This window comes from Haplochromis burtoni, unplaced genomic scaffold, assembly GCF_018398535.1.
Source record: "Haplochromis burtoni strain Fernald_Lab_line unplaced genomic scaffold, NCSU_Asbu1 Contig_6, whole genome shotgun sequence".
NCBI classification, from domain to species: Eukaryota; Metazoa; Chordata; class Actinopteri; order Cichliformes; family Cichlidae; genus Haplochromis; species Haplochromis burtoni.
In genome coordinates, this window is record NW_024582367.1 from 31,394 (window position 1) to 51,256 (window position 19,863).

The following is a 19,863-nucleotide window of genomic DNA, read 5'->3' on the forward strand; positions in this document are numbered from 1 at the left end:
ATAACAGGATATGTACAGTTTCCTTTTTTGCCCTCAGTTTAACTTTGTTGTCCTCATCCATTTCATCATTTTTGCGTCGTCATTAACTTCACTTTCTCCAGTGTCCATCTCAGTCATAGATTGAACTCGTTTTTTGTTTTTTGTCTTGCCGTGTTTGTCGTTCACCATAGCCCCATCCTAGTTAGTCATTTTCTGCTGTTTATCTTGGTAGTATTTCAAGTATTCAGGGGCTTTGCAGTTCTACACCGCAATCATCGAGTCCATCCTCACCTCCTCCATCACCGTGTGGTACGCTGGAGCCACTATCAGGGACAAACAGAGACTGCAGCGTGTTGTGCGCTCTGCTGAGAAGGTGATTGGCTGCAGACTCCCATCTCTGCAGGACCTGTACACCTCCAGGACACTGCGGCGTGCAGCGAGGATCTCAGCTGACCCTTCTCACCCTGGACACAGTCTGTTTGACCTGCTCCCCTCAGGCAGGAGGCTCCGGTCCATTCGCACCAGAACCTCTCGCCATAAGAACAGTTTCTTCCCCTCTGCTGTCGGACACATGAACAATAACCGTATGACTGTTCCCACCACTAACACATGACCCTACGCTGTGTTCACTGTATCATTCCATGTTTGGCACTGATCACCACCTGCACTCATGTATATATCTTTCTACGTAGCACTCTTAATTCTTATTCTCATGTATAGCTCATGCACATATCTTTCTACGTAGCACTTTTAATTCTTATCCCTACTTTTATTTTTCCATGTCTATTTAAGTGCTATTTATGACACTATGTTTGCACTGAAGCACCGCAGCAATTTCCTAATATTGTAAACCTGCTCAACATTTGGCAATAAACCCCTTTCTGATTCTGATTCTGATTCTGATTGACAAAAAAAGACCCGGGAACAGTAGTTCAGTGGTTGTGTCTTGTTCCCTTTTTTTCAGTGTATTACTCCCGAACCCTGATTTGATCCATATTTTCTGCACTCTGTACCCAAACTTTCACACCTAGTTTTTTTAAAAAGTAAACGTGGCCACTTTTAAATAGCTCATGACTGAATGTTTGGACTTAGAATAAATCAGGAAGATGTTAGAGTCAAAACGTAATTATAAAAATGTGAGTTTGAATTATTAATAATTAATGTGAGTGTAACAGTGGGTGCAGAGAACTGTGCTATAAAAATTTGTTTGAGAACGGTAAAATCATCTAGAATTAATTTGCTTTTTGCATTTTCATTAGGAAATTTTTTAAATTATGAAGATTAAATTAAATTCAAACTTTTGTAAAAAACAAAACAAAAAAACAAAACATACAAATCTAACACACTCCAAATACTCAATCTGTGGAAGTTAAATTAATTAACGTGCAAATTTCCAATCCTTTATCACAGGTTACTCTGACTGTTTGTATTGTCACACTACTTTGAAAGTCCACACCGGAAGTTTTGTACGTTCACACTGTAGTTTCTGTGTCTGACCACTGGAGGGCAGTGGAAACTGGTGGATCTCTTTATTTTAAACTGTGTTTAAGATTACTCGGCTCTACCCTCGAAACAGCTGTGATTTTAAAGTACTTTCATGTTAAATAACGGCAGGTCTGTCATAAGTTTGCTCAAAATGGGAGCTTTAACCAAATGTCATACCAGAAGTGTCTGTCCCTGCCGGGACACCGTCCTTCCTGGTGTGGGTGTGGACACAGATGACTACACAAATAATGGAGGAGAATCTTCACAAGTCTGTCTCTTGAATTTAGCTTTACATTTAAGTAGTTTGCCCTCCTTTTTTTGCTTTTTGGTTGAGACTTTTAGCTGGCATGCTGTGCCAGGATGGGAAATCTTTTTGGAAAAAAGAAACAAACCCGAGTGACAGAACAAGACAAAGCGATTTTGGTAAGTGTCACACAGCTAGCTGAAGTGTTAGCCTGGAATTCTGTGCTGTAAAACAGAGCGAGCTCTTGTGTGCTAATTTAACAACTTCGGTTATCGAGTAGCCCCCAGCAATATTTTATAAAGCAAAACATCTAAATGTTATTATTATTCAGGGTCTACTCTTCTGTCTTAATGTACTTAACCGCGTAATCCTCTTCGATTCGTTCTTTAAAGTGTCATTTAAGCAAACACTGTAAGTCATTCAAATTCTAACACTGTAGTGTACTTATTTTTCTATGCCGGTATTACCGGAGGACCTTAACGTAAGCGCAGCCAGTAATAATCAGATTATAGCTGCTGTAGTTTGTGCAGACTGCTACTATTTCTAAACCTGGATCAACAAGAAGTTGGTATGGCTGAATTAGTTTGAAGTGTATCTGAGTGCAGTGCAGGTGTTTGGTTTGTTCATGTCTCTATTTCCTCATTTCAGCAACTCAAACAGCAAAGAGATAAGCTCAGGCAGTATCAAAAGAAGATCAATGTGCAGCTGGAGAAGGAGAGGCTTCTGGCCAAACAGCTGCTGAAGGATGGCAAAAAAGAGTGAGTACAGTATAATCAATGAAACCATAGTAATGATTGAAAGGAGAGTAAAGGCATATATGTTCTCAGCACGAAATATATAAATACTGCTCAATAGGGAGCGTAATACTCAGGACAGAAAGGGCAGCTTCCCTGCAACTGTTCTTGCAGCTGACTTCCCAGAGTTCATTAATATAAAATTAAAATTAAGAAAAATAAAGTTTTGAAATCTGCAGTTCTGAAATGTTGTTCTAATTGATGCCTCTAAAGCTTATTTCAGGCAGAATCCTTAAAAAATAATAAATAGCGAAAAACACAAATCAAGCTGACGTCTTCAGTTGTTTTGCTTGTTTGAGCAGCTGTGAAGAATCCAAAATATTTCCTTTCACTGTCACCAAATTCAGTTTAACAGAGGGCTGAACTGGATGAAAATCACCGTCTCTCCAAACTTCTTTATCAACCTTCCTTTTGTTTTCTCTGGGTTATCTACTGCAGCTGACTGTGAGCACATGTACAGTGTTGGTGCATGTGCTCAGGGTGCTTGGACAGAGAATCAGAAACTAAACGTAAATCCAAAGCCAGTTAATAGTGGCAAGAAAGCGGATGGGAGATGGGAAAGAAGAGAGGTTTCTTTTACTGTTGCAAAAAGAATTTGGGAAGACGAGACATTTTGTGCAGCGCTTTTTTTTTTTTCTTTCTTTTTTTTGATTGTCAATCATCTCTTACATTTCTCCCTCCTTACTACAAGCTTTAACGTGTTTATTTGAACAGGAAAGCTCTTCTCTTACTGAAGAAAAAACGCTATCAAGATCAACTGTTGGACAAGACAGAGAACCAGATAAGCAACCTGGAGCGCATGGTGAGCGATCGGCGAACTGCACTGACACTCAGCAGCGTGTAGGTGGCGCTCACAGCTCCTCCCTGTGCTCCTCGTTTCAGGTTCAAGACCTGGAATTCGCCCAGATCGAAAGGAAAGTCATCGATGGATTGAAAGTTGGAAATGAATGCCTGAAGAAAATGCATGAGGTAGGTGATGACATGTGGCCTGCAGATGCCTTTAAAATTCATCACCTGTTATTCATGAGCTGTTATCAACTCTTTTTCGCTGCAGGTGATGTCTATTGAAGAAGTAGAACGGATTATGGATGAAACTCAAGATGCCATTGAGTACCAAAGGGTAGGTCCTTTCAGCTGGTAATCAGGTTCATTTATTTTTTTAGCCTCTTTGACTTCATTCTGCAAGTAGATGTGGAGAGAGTGAAAATTTAAAAGGATTTCTCAAATCTCTGTAGATTAAATTTCACAGATGTAAAATTGGCTTCGTATCCACAGTCATTTCACTTTTTAAAATCTTGTCGTCTCTCTGCAGCAAATTGACGACATGCTGGCCGGCTCCTTATCTCAGGAGGATGAAGATGCTGTGCTGGCTGAACTGGAGGCAATAACTCAGGTTAGTTTAATCAGCTTTAAAAAAAAAAGAAAAAAGATTAGATCGCACTTTTAGCAAGCAGCACCCTGCTCTTCATTTTGATTCTGAGTTCTGACCTGTCGGATTTTGAACTTTCTCTCAGGGAGATGTCGAGCTTCCTGAGGTCCCTTCAGACAAACTGCCAGAAGTTCCAGAGGCCGCGGAGGAGCAACCAGGTTTGTTGTCTCATGTTTTTCCTATCCCAGGTTCACACTGCTGCACAGTCCTGTTCAAAAAGCAAAAGCAAGACTGCCTAAAGTTCCAACCAGAAGTCTTTCATTATCCATTGATAACTCTGTTGTCACACCTTCTCCTCAGGTTAAGAGTCTTGGTTTTATCCTTGACAGCACTCTTTCCTTCACAGTACATATTAATAATATCACTCAGTCTTCTTCTTTTTTTTTAAACTTCATATTAACCGCCTTCACTCACTCCAAACAGTACCGTCATACTTGTCAATGCACTTGTCATATTTCGTTTAGATTACTGTAATTCTCTTCTCTGTGGTCTATCTCAGAAATCTCTCCACAAACTGCAGTTAGTTCAAAATATAGCTGCTCATATTATATCCAGAATTAGATCCACTGAACATGTAACAGCTGTTCTTAAACAGCTCCATTGGGTTCCCATTCACCTCCGTGTAAATTTGAAGATCCCACTTCTTACTTTATAACCTCGCTCCTCCATATTTATCTGATCCTCTCCATACGTTTTATTTTGTTGTACTAATGTAAGGCGACCTTTAAAGGTACCTGTTAATAAAATATGTTATTATTATTATTATTATTACTAATGACTTTTAGAATATGTGCATGACACTTCATAGAAAAAATCCAACAGCCATCCTCCCATCGTGTTTCATATCGCAGAGGCTGTGCTGAAACCTCAGTAATATCTTCTTTCCACGACTGTAAACACTTCACCACCAGAAAGTAATTTTAGAGGAGTCAATAAATAGAATGCTTTTATTAAAAGGCTGTGCTGAGTCACCGTGGGCCCCGGTGACCTTATCACTCTGTTTAAAACTAAAACATGCAGTGTGATGAAGCTTGAATCTCGCTGCTGTCTCACGTCTTTAAAAAGGTCTTTAATGAGGTGTCTTCTTGTCACGTTGGCGCTTTATGAGATGCTTAAATGCAAAGCTCAGAAGAGAGAGGTCCTCAGAAAGCGAGGTTATTACACCTATTAACATCACGTTTTTATTAAAATAAATGGCAGAAACCTGCCCTGCAGCTGTTTGCAGCCACTACTTGCAGATTTTTGTGTCGATCATTGTTCTTTCGCTGCTGAATCAAAACGTCTGGAAAGATTCCCGTCTCTTTGCCATCTTTGTGATCTTTGACTCTCAGTTAATGGTGAGGAATGGTAGAGGCACACCTGATAGGAAGTAAAAGGCTGTCAATTGTTGAAGCTTAATCACTCTGGGGACCGTTAAAATGTGTGTGTAACATGCATATAAGCGTGAAAATGCTACATTGGATTTACTAAAAATGACCTACATACATGCACTTTCTATACACATAAAAGGTAAAAGTACTCTTTATTTGAAGTAAATGTTTTAATCAATCTGAGTATATATGTGAAGAGTCTTGGTAGCCTTGGTAGTTCATAGGCAGAGTTTCTTCAAGATTACATACTCTATGGTCACTGTAGCATGATTAGTACTCAGTAGATACTTTATACATGTATAATCTGTATTAGGCCTGGGCAGTGACACCCAACATCTGGTCGCTACAGAGAAGTTTGTAATTCTTTAAATGGTTGACAAGAGGCCATAAGGGGTTTTTGGGGGCAGCACCGTGTGCTTCTTTGCATCCAGTTTCACTCTACCGACGGCAAACGTCCAGCAAATCCTCGTCAACCATTCAAAAAATACTAATTTTTCCTTAGCAACCACTTGTTGCCATATGTTCGCTGACCCGTCTCTAGGCCCCTGTGGCTGAAGCCTCAGTTTTGTTTCTGCATTGTTGGATCTGTGAGCTTTCTGCACTTGATCTGTGATCTCACAGCAGGTCCAGGTTGTGTGTTTTATGTTATTGGACAAGATGAAGGTGATGTTGTGTCTGCTGTCAGGTCAGGCTTCAAGAAAAATGAACTTGGGTTTTATTTTTGCATAAAAATGAGTTCACTGCAGTGAGATCAAATAAAACAATACAGAATAAAACAATTTTGGTAAGTAAAGTTCAATAAAGTAAACTAGTCTGAGCAGAGGAAAAAGCTTGGAGCATAAAATAATACATTGGTTAACCAAACTTGAAAAACTTCAGGAAGATAACTGGTGTACATGGTATGCAAACAATAGCAAGCACTGAAGCATACTAAAATGCTGTAAAATACTGTAACATTACCTATAAAGATTTAGCATGTCACGACTCTACGGCCCCTCATCCTGCTTCTTTCTCTGTCAATCTCTTTGTTTCAGAGCGGGAGCGTCCCAAGAAGAAACCGCAGCGAGAGGCGCTCGCTTTGTAGGAGCACGACTGAGGATCTTCAGCCGACAGCAGCTGGTTGCTCAAAGACCCAAAGACAGCAGCCAGTCTCAGATAACCGGGCCTCCTCCACCCCATCCAGCGGCTGTTTCTCCTCATGGGCTGCAGGTTCACACGTGAAGCGAGTCAGGACCGGTTCACCGCAGTCACAAATGCTGATTGAACCATGAAGACCTGTGAGATCAGATTATCGTGCCTAACCTTTGTTTGATTAGTTCTCTGTGTTTACCATCAGTCATTTGACATACAGTGACCTAAAGCCATGTGTATATGTCATTTTAATTCCTCCCTCAAAATGTCTTCACCTGATGGGTAATGTTTTTAAAGAGCCAGTTCACCCAAATTACAGAAACACACATTTACCTCAGTGCATCCAGGTCTGTGCTGCCATGCTTTCTCAGATTGTGGTGATTTTTTTTTTTTTTAGTTTTTAGTTTTTTTGCTTTACAGCTGCAGTAAGTCCAGCTGAGATTAAATTGCTTTTTTCCTGCTGTAGAATACATATATATGTTCTGTCGTTTGTCCTGTGAGGGAGGGGTAAAAATGCAGAGGAGACGTTATGATGGTGCTGTGCTCCGGCGATCTGATCCACCTTCCTGTCGTCTTGTTTGCCCTCTGTGTGCTCACCAGTAACTGATACCTGTACAGCAAGTTGGAGTAAATGGAGTTAGCCCTATCTACCCTTATTGCAGACTTTGTGACCTAAACACATAGAACAAAATGATGGAGGAGTTAATTTCCAACTTTCACCATGAACAGAGCCTCCTTCACATATGGCGATAAATTGTTTACCCTAACATTTGCCTTGCTCTTTACTTTCTTTGATATATGTCGTTCTACTAATGCACTCAGCCTGTTTTTATCTGTGTAAAATCTCCCACTCAGCCTCCCTGCAACAAACGCACACATCTGGTGAAACACAAACTTGAGGAGCGCAAAACAAGCATCTCCGCAAACATAGTTACATAGATGATGGATCGGTGATCGGTGAATGTAATAACAGAGAAACAAGCCTGGGAACCATCATTGGTCTCTGACAAGTTCACATAGAGACATTTTTCTTCCATGTATTAACTTATTTGTGATTGCAAAAAGGGATGATTAGATCTCATTTCTGCTAGTTTTTAAAAATCTTTGCTTATAAAACATTTGCATTTAGCAACAGGATGGAGGGGTAAGTTGTTTTTCTTGTGATTTGAGTGAACTGATCCTTTAAAGCAGGTGTAACAGAAACATAACATTTTCTCTGTAAAGTCTTTGGTGTCTTTCTCTTACCGTAAAGGCCTTCTCTTCATCTGGCTTTGCTTTCTGAGTTACTCAACCCACCCTAAAGTACCCCCCAAAAAACAAAGCAAAAAAACTATTTGCATCAGATTCACAGAATATTCTCTCAGTCTGACCCCTTTTCAAGCAGCTTAACTAATCTAATTCCTTGCTCCCCTTGTGGATTAGTTCAGTGTCATTGGAGAAAGGGCTAATCATATCGTCTGTGGGCTTACCTCTGACGCCCAGACAACAGCTGGTAATCTCTTCAAGGTAATAACTTGACAGAATCTGGGGCTTTACTCATCAAGTATGATCAAAACTAATTATTTCAGTGTTTGCGTATGATGCTTTAGATTTTCTTACATATTCATGTTAAAGTGGTGCAAGAAGGGTGGCCTAGATCCAGAAGGCTTAAAGCTTGTGCATCTTTGAAGATCCAGCTAACTAATCTGTAAATCAGTTAATCTCACAGACAGAAACACTGATGACTAATACTGACAGTCTGCGATTCGCCAGTCCTGCTGCAAACTACTTGTCTTAAAATGGCCTCAGATATTGTACCTCTATATATTCTTTTTACAATAAAAGTGTTTTTTTATTGCCGTTCGTTATCTCACTGCCTGTAAATCACTGTTCAGATTGTTATTCAGTGAGTGAACACAAGGTGGCAGCAGATGACTCAGTTTTGAAGCTGCTGGTCTCCAGTTTTCTCTCTCCTCACTTCACAACTGACCAAGGCAGGTGGTCTCTACGTGTTGGAATAAATGGGAGTCCTTCTCTCCACTATCTCCAAATGCTTCTTATAAGGGATGCTTTCATCACTGAGCTTCTGTCTCTAATTTTGTAGGGTCCTTACATAAGGACCTTGAGATGACTATTTTGAACTGGTGCTGTGTAAATAAAACTGAATTAGGTACACAGTTTACTGTGGGGCTTCCCTCTCATATCCAGATGAAAGTTATCTTGTAGCTAAAATGTAATATTTTGGGCCGCCTTATTTTTCTAAATCTATACCAATCAGGCATAGCATTGTGTTGGTCCCCCATTTGCTCCCCAAACAGCCCTAACCTGTCAAGGCATGGACTTAACTAGATGCCTGAAGGTGTGCTGGGGTCCAGCACATCCCGGAGATGCCCAATTGGATTAAGACCTGGGAAATACGGAGGTCAAGTCAACACCTCAAACTTGTTGTGCTGCTCAAACCATTCCTGAACCAGTTGTTTGTGGCAGGGTGGATTATCATGCTGAAAGGGGCCATCGGGGAATGCTGTTCCTCTAAAAAAAGGTACGTGGTTTCCAACCATGCTTAGGTAGAAGCTAAATATCAAAGTAGCATCTCAAGGTTTCCCAGCAGAACATTGCTCAAAAGAATCACATTGCCTCCACCGACTTGTCTTTCCATGGTGACGTGCTGGTGCCAGGTTTTCCCCAGGTGAGCAATATCCATGCACCCAGCCATCCACGTGATGTGGAAGAAAATGGAATTCACCAGACGAGGCCACCTTCCTGCACTGGTCTGTGGTCCAGTTCATGCTTGCGTGCGCATGGTTAGTGCTTTTAACAGTGGACAGGGGTCAGCACAGGCAGCCGGACTGGTCTGCAGCTCTGCATCCCCATACACAGCACACTGTGATTCACTCTGTACTATGACACCTTTCTGTCAGAACCAGCACGAAGTTTTTCAGGAATTTGAGTAGATCCATCTGTTGGATTGGACCACATGGGCCAGCCTTCATTCCCCGTGTGCCTTCTGTTCCTTCCTTGGACCACTGTTGATAGAGGAACACTCTACTGGAGATGCCCTGACCCTGAGGACAAAATGGTTTGCAACCTGATTTGTCATATTTTTGAATCAATATTAAAGATTAAAGGCCTTTAAAGTCTTAATATTAAAAAAACAAACAAAAAAAACCACATAATGAATCTGTTACCCCCCCCATTCTGTGGCTTCTAGCATGTATGACTAGCATGTATGAAAAGTACAGGCACACCATGACCTTGCTCTGCTATTGTTCTGAAGGTGATCGAAGCTCATTCAGCTAAGGACAAAGCATCAGATAGATAGGGAGACATTAAATGTTCCCATCTCTAACCTTGAACCATTCTCTCCGACAAAGCCGATGTATTGACGAGTCTGAAATAGCCCGAATTGCTTTTGTTCACTTCACACTGTTTTTTGTTTTTTGTTTTTTTTTTTGAATGGACTGAATCCACTCTGACTGTGCACTACAAGCCTTTTCGGAGGTGTGTGGGAGTGGGCGGCGCACAGACTGAATGTCAGAGCGCCGCGCTTGCTGATGAATCACAGACGTGGATCTAAAGCTGAGAGAAAAAGCCTGAGAGGACGATGATGAGTAGGCTTCACATGAAACGCTGCTGAATAAATGCTTCAGGTATGTAGGTGTGTATGTGTAACCTGCCCACCCGGAGTCTTGCCTACCTGATTACACCCCCACTGTACTGAATATACACACATGCAGAACTTTACTGAAGTGAAATGTCATTTTCAACAAGTTTATTTAAAGGCCCCAGTCCTAAAGGATCATTTTAAGTACTTTGTTTCCAAATTCTGACAAGTCACTTAATTTTTACACTGTTTCCTGTGTTCCCCTTTCAGTTGCCCATTCACTTCCTATCATCTCTCCATTTTGGGCTGTCTAATAAAAGGATGAAAAGCCCCAGATTTATGAATAAAATGTCTCTAAATCACTAATTAGCTCACTAAAATGTTTTAAATGCTTAAAATGGACAAAAATACATTGGAAAGACATTACTTCTGGGCTGGTGCCTTCAGGTATGCTGATTGAAGCCACGTGGATACAGCTTCATATAATAGACCATGAATATACCACTCTGAGTGTCATCACAGTCCAATCTTAGCTTTTTTGAAACCAGAGGTCATGAAAATGTGTTAAATCTGACATAAATATGTAAACTGACACTACATCCTCATGCAGTAACAGGTCATCTGTTATAAAGTGAGCCCACCCTAATTTGTTCCCTGTTTTATTTACCTTTTTGACACTGACAGAGATCATAGCTGACATATAAAGATCATGCTGTGTAAAAAAAAAAACACATAAATTTGTCTGGAAAATGGTCAGCCTGTAAATTCATGAGATCACAGACCGAAGGAGCCAACGACTGTTTACTTCCATACAATCAGGCCTCCCATTTGCAACCAGATGTGTTGCTCCACGCTTTATCAAGACTGCATGGTTAAATGGCCTTCATTTTCAGATCCAGAATCTGCATTGATCTCATAAGAAAGCTCATAAGCGGTTTCATGTGTTATATATTTAGAATAATACCAATCTTATCCTGCCAAAAACGTCACATCTCATAGATGTTTATTTTGTGGTTTGAACCCCAGCCTCAAGTAGAACCCAGTTTAAACCAAAAGAAAATGTAAAAAGTATGTGTAAAGGAACAACCTTCAGCAAACCAATGTACTAACTGAGACTATTTTTAGGGGCTATATGCTTGTTTTGGATTAAATGCCAGAAATTTGTATCAGGGGCATCAAAAGACTGGATAAGTTTAATGGTTAAATGCTTTGTGTTGTTATTGTTGTCATTTTTTTAGTTTCAGGTCATCATTTTTGCCACTTCATGCCTGACTTCAGTCTTAAGCCTCCAGCTTTGTTTATTTCTCAAACTACCCATAATTAATAATCAATGTCTTAATTAATTTGTGTACAATTATACTTCAGAATAGGTTGGATGTCAGCAAACATAATGGCAGCTCACATTCAATTACGGAAACTAATTGTGGGGATTGAATATTCACAGAGGACTAAATCAATAGCCTCGCTGACAGTGGGAAGGCTGCTGTTTGCTCCAGCGAAGACCAAACATGCCTGATTGATTTCCACTAACTGTCTGCAGTTTGGTTTCCTCGGGACTCGCTCTAATCGGATGTGATGAACAAAACAAAATAAGTCTGTTCTGGTAGAGATCCACGGTGCCACTTTATTATCTGGTCTACAAGCTGCTCTTAAATATCTGCTCTATCTCACTAAACGAGAGAAAAAAAAGTGTTGCAGAAAAGAAAAGGGCATGACTGTCCTCTTTCGCACTTATCTTCTGTTATCTTCTGCTTCTGTCTCTTTTATTTAAATACATCCCCATTCAGCAGCTCTCAGATCGTGATGTGTGGGATTTCCCGGCCCACAATCCAGGGCTTACAAATCCAAGTAAATGTGGCTCCATCCCACTCATACCAACCAGAGCCCACTCACCCAACCGCCACACAAATATAGAGCAGGCACACATATGGGGCCACGGTAAAATCTTTCTCTGTTGTGGGTTTATTAAAACTTACATTTTCACAAAACAAACACACAAAAAAACCCTTTCCATTATCTTACAGCCCCTTTTATGTAGAGGGAAGACTGAGCCGGAGGGTCTAAATGACTGAAATAATAAACACAGACTGAATAAATCACTATAAGAATAGGGATACTGGGAAATTTTATATTTGTACCGACTAAATGGATGAAGATTGTTGCAGTTTCTGTATGGAGCTGCTCAGTCAGGTCTTGTGAATGGTTGTAGCAGAGGAGGCGTGGGGTGGCTGACACAGCAGAGCAGGTGTGGCTTCTTTAAAAGCCGTGCTGCATTTCTAGACTCAGTGCAAAGCATCATAACACAAGAGCACACTGCCTGGTGGTTTCAGTCATGATGACTTACAATATTAATAATAATAACACAAATTATTGGCTAGAGGGCGAAGGAATCAGGTTTTATTACAATTATCAGGAAAAAAAGATGCCTGATTACTGATAACTGAAACAAAAAAAATCACCCGACTTCAAGTCTTTAATGTCAAACAAGCTGTCTATACTCCCAAAAAGAAAAAAAGGTGATTCCTATAAAGTCTGTCAAACAGTACAAACCAGCCTTTACATTTTAAATGAGATTAGTGCTTTTTAGTAGGAGGAACTCAGCAGTGAAACCACCTGTCAGATTACCAACAGGGAAAAGCAGCTTCTAAAGCCATGAAAGAAAGCGTGTCAAAGTATCTGTGCTAATTTAATTAAAAACTGTATTTTACTGCTAAATCTATCCATACATCCATCTATTCACCTCCACTTATCTAATTCAGGTTTGTGGGGGGCTGGAGACTTATCCCAGCTATCATAGAATAAGGTGTGGAGTACAGCTTGGACAAGCTGCCGCACTGTCAGGGGCTCTGCTGTATCCAGCTAAATCAGAATATAAGGACCAACTGTTTGATGTCATGATGACGATTTTAGGGTGGGTTCTTTCAGGGATGTTTACGTGATTTTTTTTTATGTGGGGCCCATCCATTTTCTTTGTGTATCCAGTTCGTGGTTGCAGCTGGGCCAGAGCCCATCCCAGCTGTCATAGGACAAGAGGCAGGATACAGCCCAGACAGGCTGCCAATATATGGCAGGATTAACACAGAGAGACAGGAAACCGTTCACCCTCACACATTCACACCTACACCCAATGTCCCCAGTTAACCTAATGCACGTCTTTGGAAGGATGAAGCTGGACTACCAGAGAGGAACCAACCCAGATTTGGGGGACACTGATTATTTAGGAGGACCACACCTTTTCTCCATACCTCCTCTGCCGTTTTGGGGTAGCACAGGTTTGGGGGTCCAAGCAAATTTTACGGAGGCCAGTGCCACCCCTGGACTCCATTTTGGCTCCGTCCTTGCTTTGTTCTCTTTTAGATCCACATGCCAAAATCCAGTTTTGAGATTTTTTAACAGAGCGTATTTCTTATTTTTTTGGGGGGAAATTCTTAAATTAATGTCTGCTTATTGTTAGGCTAACATCCGTTTTATCCTTCCCCCAGGCTTCAATGTGATACGCTGGAGAATGATGGCTCCTGCCGCTTCATCCTTATGTACTGTTGTAATTTAGGTCGCAAGTTACTCTATTTCCCACCGCCCTTGAAAGCAGCACCGCCCCTCTCAGAGTGAATCCGCCTCTGCGCTCCAACCGAGAGGCACCGACTGACTGACTGGCTGCGTGGGGAGCCGGTGTGGGCGCAGCGGAGGACTTTCCTATAAAAGCAGGGATCCCACGACCAGACGCGCTCTTCTCTCTCAGTGAACGGCAGACAGGAGCCGCTCTTTCCCGCGAACAGCTGTTTCATTCCCCTTGTTACAGTTCGGAAAAGCCTCCCAGCCTCATCCGAAAGGAAATCTTAGTCTATGGTTCTGACTGACACGCCTACAAGGATGTCCCGGACCGACGAGGTGCACCGTATAACGGAGAATGTCTACAAGGTAAGCCGGGCTCTTTGGTAGTTTGTTTCGGATCCGCCGACCGTGCGTCCTTCTGCCGCTCGGAGACACCTGCTGCACCGGTGAACCGCGGCGTTTAGAGGACGCGCTCAGAGGAGAGACAGCGGATAACTTTGTCTCAGCTGACCTGCACTGTGTCTTACCACTGTAGTAATAGAAGTGCCGGTCTATGCTGTGAAGGAATTTACTGATAAAGGAAATGCGTCCTGAACAGCTCAAGTTTATTCATCGTTTTCCTACAGCTGATGCTCTGAGTTTGAACTGTTGGAGACGGATTTTAGTCTCAAATTTCTTAAAGGTGAATAATTTGTCCCGTTTTAGCCTATAACGTGTTATAAGTGATAATAAATCAGAGTCAGACCAGTCAAATCAGCAAAGTCACATTACAGCGATTAATAATGTTAGGAGTAACAAATTCCAGGTAGATAATCAATGACTCGAGGTGTAATTGATTTAAATTGCTTGGCATGGAGTATTTGATTTGCCTTAGGGTTGAGGGAAAGGGTTGGACTGTGCCCAATGCTACAATGCTACATTTGCAATAATGATGAGGGAGCCAGTTATGTAAATGCTGCAAACTGACAGTTTGCCCTGGGGTGATTTATTTCAACACTATGCAGAGCAGAAGCTGTCAGCCTCAGTGGTAAATCCTGCTGTGAGCAGGTGAACTTGACATTATCTGCCTCAGTGAGACTGATCATTAATTTATGGAGTCTGCGCATCCTAAAAGGGGTCCCCGTTGGTCCCAGCAGTCTTCACATTTGGGCTTTTTTTCTTAAGGTGTCTGTGCTGTTGATAGTTGGATCACTTCAGAGAGAAAGGACAGAGTCATTATCAGCATGGTGGTATTTGTAAAAGTCAACTGTAATTTTGCACTCTGGATGCCCCAAATTGGCATTCAATTTGGGATCTGAAATGCTGGTTGGAAAAGTCATGCTCAAGGTTTTGCTCTGCAGAAAAGAAAACAAACTGCTTCTCGGTGTCAGAGGTTTCTTAAATATCTCAGCATGCGCTGAGCAGACCACCCTGCACTTGTTGAAAGATGAGAGGCAAAACGTGGCAAATGATTATGTCCTCCATTTTTATTTCCACAACAAAGCCCCTTTTCAGCAGTGTCTGTGGTGCAGGTGGAGAAGTGTTACTCTTGACTTTCACTGCACTCAGGGCAGCTTTCCAGGCGAGGTAGATTTCAGCAATGGAAGTACGACAAGGGCTTTCCTTTTATGTGAGGAGACTTGTCACCGTTCCATACGCCTCCGCAAAAATGCTCAGAGAGAAGAGTCGGAGTGCCTAAAAGCTTCTTCGTGCAGGACACGACTTGGTGGATGCAGGAGGAGAAGGGCATGTGTGCTTACTGAGCCAAAGATGTACTTGAAGGGGGGTTTGGTTCAGCGAGAGTTCATGGTTCCTTGTGTGACAGAGGCGGGATGGTGTAACATGACATTACCATTTAGGCTGCCAAGGAAATGATAGGAATTTTTTCAGACTGGGGCCGACTTCAGCCAACACACAGATACACAAACCCTCAAAAGACTCTAACAAGGGATCAGAGGGGCACAAGCAGGAGGCTAGCTGCCTTATGTTGCGACCTGTGGGTGGGTTCTATAGCCTGAGCTGGATAGAAAACTGCAGAGAGGAGGAGGAGGAGGTGGAAGATGATGAAGGAGGATAGGTAAAAAAAATGGTGGTTGCGTGATGGAGAAGTGGGCAGTCTTGTGATAGGTTTATTAGTCAGTTGATGACAAATTATCTTACTATAAATACTATAAATACAATACTTTAAATTGCATTTCTGATGTGATACTGATACCTTCTACTAATCTGATCCCGGGGTTACATTAACAAGCTGTCCCTCCAGAGCCTAACTTTGTGACTTAAAACACACCAAATCAATGCATATTGTTAAATATGTTCATTCATATTTAAAAGCAAAATAATGAAAGACAACTTAGTAAAGATTTTAAAAAGTGTTTTGCACTAGTTTGTTTTTAGCTCAGTGTGAGAGTCTTTACTGCCTAGAAAGCCACAAGAGATTACGCCGCATGTTTACAACAGAAGAGTTTAATGTCAAATACTCTTCCTGATGCAACCCCAAAGGGAATTTGTGTCTGTGGCGAATGTGTTAACCGCTAAACCAGGGATGTTTCATTTTGCATCAAGGCCACATGCAGCCCCCTTTATTTCGTTTTTACTGGGGTGAAGCAGTAAAACTGCCCTTTCTGTCAGTGTAAAGAGGTTTATCTGCACAGTTAATCCCCAGAATATCTTAATAATATGAAAAAGAAGTGCACTTGCAACAGAACATCTCAGTTTTCCTACATAACAAAGAAATGTCGCTGTAGTAAATCTGTCAGCACATTTCTTTGGGCTTAAATCTTTGCTTAATGGTGATGGGGGTGGTCTTCTTTATCTGCGAAGTGGTCCAGTAGGCCAGATTGGAGCAGGCCTTATGTTTGATACCCCCCACTACACCATTGGAAAGACATGTACAGCATGGTGATGTTAATTGCAGCCATTTTAGTCTCTCCTTCCTCTGTGATTGCACCTCCTCACACACGGAGTGGAGCAGACAAGGAAATGAAACGCCTCCAAACTGCTGACTCTTTGCTGTTCCCTTTCCCCACACTCTCGCTCCTGCTGAGGTGTGTCGTAGTAAAAACAGAACTGACCTGATGTGACTGGACAGCTCTGTTGATTGACTCCGTTTTTAAAAGAAGTTTTTGTTGGATAAGTCAGGCAAACTGAATGTGCCGCTGACCCTTTGGTCATAAGAAATGTCAGATAAACTGCCAAATGTTTATCACAAGTAAACTTATGTTGGATTAAAAAGATGAAAAAGAAAAAATGTGACCATCAGTTTCAGCTTCTGTGAAAATCTGTGTTAGGATGCGGTTTTGTCTTGTCCAAAGAACGCCCTGCTCAGGGGTCGGGTATGAAAATGCCAACCTGCAGAAATGCAGCTCTGGGTTTTCTTCCTGTCATCAGCAGGCTGAAGCAGGGCGCTGCTGCCAGTCTGACCCCTGGGGGGCTGACTGTAGGAGGCTGATGCTCACTGGTGTGGCAGTTGGTAGTGTAATGGCAGGCCTTGGGGTGTGTTATTGCTGGTCCAATGAGCTTTGTGTGGGACTGCTAAAGAAACTAACAGGTCTTTATTAATTCATTATAAGCGTGGAAGATGAAAAGGCCTGAAGGTGCTCGCTTCAACGCTCACGTCTGTTTCTCCACCGAGGAAAGAAGACGCAGACAGGATGACAGGAATGCACTCCTGTGGTGTTAGGATGGTGATCATCTCTTACAGAACATGATATTGCGGTAAAGTGTCTAACAGCATGTACCCACAGAGGGCATGCCTCTGTGTAAAGTCCCCAGTTTAAATTAGACTTTGACTTGCCTTTAATGATTGAAAACATTAGTTCGGCTACACCAATTCAGTGATGCACATCCATAGACGATTAGCTGAGAGGCTGATTGAATCTTATCATGTTCTGGTTATGTCCAGGTTATTCCACCTTTTCCTCAGACTGAGTATTTGCATGTTTTATCTAAGTGTGTTTGAAAAAGCTTTATTAGTTATTGATATGAAGTGCATACAATTTATAGAACAGAAAACAGTCCGAGAAAGGTGTTATTTGTATTTTGGGGCAAAAAATACTTCTTTTTGTTTTAATGTGTCAGTGTTGGTGAGCGGCTGCCTTTAATTGCCACATGGAGGTGGATTTAATTATGAGTGGAGAAAGGTCACCTATTATTCTGCTCAATGGTGGCCAAAGACTAAAACGTGAGTGTTTATTTAGAAAGTTTATGTTCCTCCATTGTGCATTGTACTTGGTAACAAGCAGTTATGAAGAGAATCCCTCTTCCCCCAGAAGACATCCATGGCAGGTGAGTGCTTTAAGAAAGTAATAAGAAAATAACCTGTGTATGCTCTTTTGGAATAACAATAAAGCATTCATCATCTCCATCTAGTTGACTTGAGGAGTGACAGTAATGGTTTTGCTCTGCAGCTCGCAGAACAACAAGTGTGATAAGCTGCTGCAGTCCAAGATGCTCTTTAGCAGCGGCTGAACTTTGAAAATACAACTTTGAGGACTGTCTGCTAGTAATTTGATGTTGTTCTTTTATAGGGTTGAAAACTGTAATTAAATTACAGATGTCATTGTGAAGCTGTTAACACACCTCCAAGAGTATTATGTGGTAAATACGATGGTTGTTTTTAATCCTTTGTGTTTCTAGCACACGATGACCCTTTGGTGGATGAACGCTGGTTTTGTTTTCTCTGCCTCCTGTTGTTTTCTTTGTTTGCCTGACTGTTAGCTGCCGGAGCAAAATAAGTTGGACTCAACAGCAGAAGACCAAAGTCTTAACCTCTCTGCTCTGCTGCTGAAACGCAAGATGCTGAATCTAATTTTTGGATGACTCACATCAGTGGATGCGAGTGAGTGAGTGTGGGCAGTAGTGCCTCATGACTGTATGTGTGTGTTTCACTTGTTTGTCAGCTCCCGTACTGTACTGCGAGAGTGGCTGGCACTGTGCGTTTTGTTTTTTTTCTGATGTGAGATTGCACATCATCACAGAGCCAAACTATGAAGTGAAGTTATCGGTCTGTGTGGATTGAAATGTCAAGAAAAAAGTCCCAGAGGACTGTGTGTAGATACTACACGGAGACGCGTTTGCTACCCACTGACAGTGTGTGTACACTGTGTTTCCTCGGGTTGTTGTGGTTGCTGAACAAATGCCATCTGTATGTTTGTTCAGGAGTGTATTCAGCCAAGCATTGTAATCCCAGGAGTACTGCAGGCTCAGGTTGTTGAATGAAGCTCGAGTGTCAGGGCGAGGCTGCCTCGATTGTTTGAGGTGTTTGATGGTGAGAGTGGACTAAAGGGAGATCAGTAGGTCAGTTGATGTTTTTTTGTGGTGTGTTTGTGGTATTTGTATATGCATTGAGCCATTTTAAAGTTTTTCTACTGGCCACACAGCACAAGTTGTGTGTTTGAAAGACCACATAATACCTTATCAATGCGTTAGAGCACTTTGCTCTCAGATTGCGGCCTTACTTGTGGTTCCTAGATTATTTCAAAGTAGAATGGGAGGCAGAGCCTTCAGCTTTCAGGCCCTTCTTCTGTGAGATCAGTTCCCAATTTGGATTTCAGAGGCAGACACTATCTCTACTTTTAAGATTAGGCTTAAAACTTTCCTTTTTGATAAAGCATATAGGCTGGATCAGGTGACCCTGCTGCTGGGGGATTCCCATGATGCACTTGGTGTTTCTCTTTCCCCTCTGTGTTTATGCTTCACTCTGCATTTAATCATTAGCAATTATTAAACTCTGGCTCTCTCTCATGTAGTTTGCCTTTTGTCCTATCTGCCTCCCATCAACCCCCAATCAACTGGCAAATCACAACGACAGTTGCCTCAAGGTGCTTTATATTGTAAGGTAAAGACGCTAGAATAGAACGAGGACTCGCTCATGGGGGGGTTGTTTGAGGGTTGGACAATATAAAAGCGACTGTTATGGTCATTTGGCACCGATGGACCGATCTCAACGAAACGCTGTACAAAGTAATTATTAATATCTATATGTTGTTCACTGCTTTTTATAGTGAACAAGCTGGAACATATACAGAGTCCTGCTTCTGTAAGTGTTTGGATTTGGACTGTTGGTTGAGCCATACCAGGAATCAAAAGATTCTGTTTTTCAGTTAACAAAAGAAAAATCATAGATTCATTGATAAAAATACGTGATAACTTCATGCCTTGTTTTGTTGCTTAAAGCAGAACTGCAGTGAATGATTTTCTGAGGAGAAATTATTATTTGAGGCAGTTGTCAAAAGACAGGATTGAAATGTAGACAGGCGCTTGTTTGCTTCCCTGTGAGATATACAGGTGATGAAAGAAACCTGATTCTCCTGTTA

General features: G+C 41.6%; 2 protein-coding genes across 13 annotated transcripts in view; both read left to right on the plus strand.

Moving 5' to 3' along the window:
* The first annotated feature begins 1,658 nt into the window (after positions 1-1,658).
* Positions 1,659-8,271, plus strand: chmp6b (charged multivesicular body protein 6b). The gene is made up of 8 exons (XM_005913863.3): positions 1,659-1,887; positions 2,357-2,466; positions 3,217-3,304; positions 3,385-3,471; positions 3,557-3,622; positions 3,815-3,895; positions 4,017-4,089; positions 6,336-8,271. Exons 1-8 carry the CDS (start codon positions 1,825-1,827, stop codon positions 6,383-6,385), a joined length of 618 nt encoding a protein of 205 aa, XP_005913925.1. The 5' UTR covers positions 1,659-1,824; the 3' UTR covers positions 6,386-8,271.
* Positions 8,272-13,569: 5,298 nt separating this feature from the next.
* The window catches only part of baiap2b (BAR/IMD domain containing adaptor protein 2b), a 72,059-nt gene continuing 65,765 nt past the window's right edge, over positions 13,570-19,863 (plus strand). For 4 of the 12 annotated variants that reach the window (XM_005913857.3, XM_005913858.3, XM_005913862.3 and 1 more), the window contains exon 1: positions 13,576-13,933. In XM_005913857.3, coding sequence (XP_005913919.1) covers positions 13,859-13,933 — 75 coding nt within the window. In that variant the 5' untranslated portion in view covers positions 13,576-13,858. Of the gene's footprint in view, positions 13,934-19,863 lie in introns of all 12 variants that reach the window. The other 8 variants (XR_315281.3, XM_005913851.3, XM_005913854.3 and 5 more) reach the window with 6 other exon arrangements.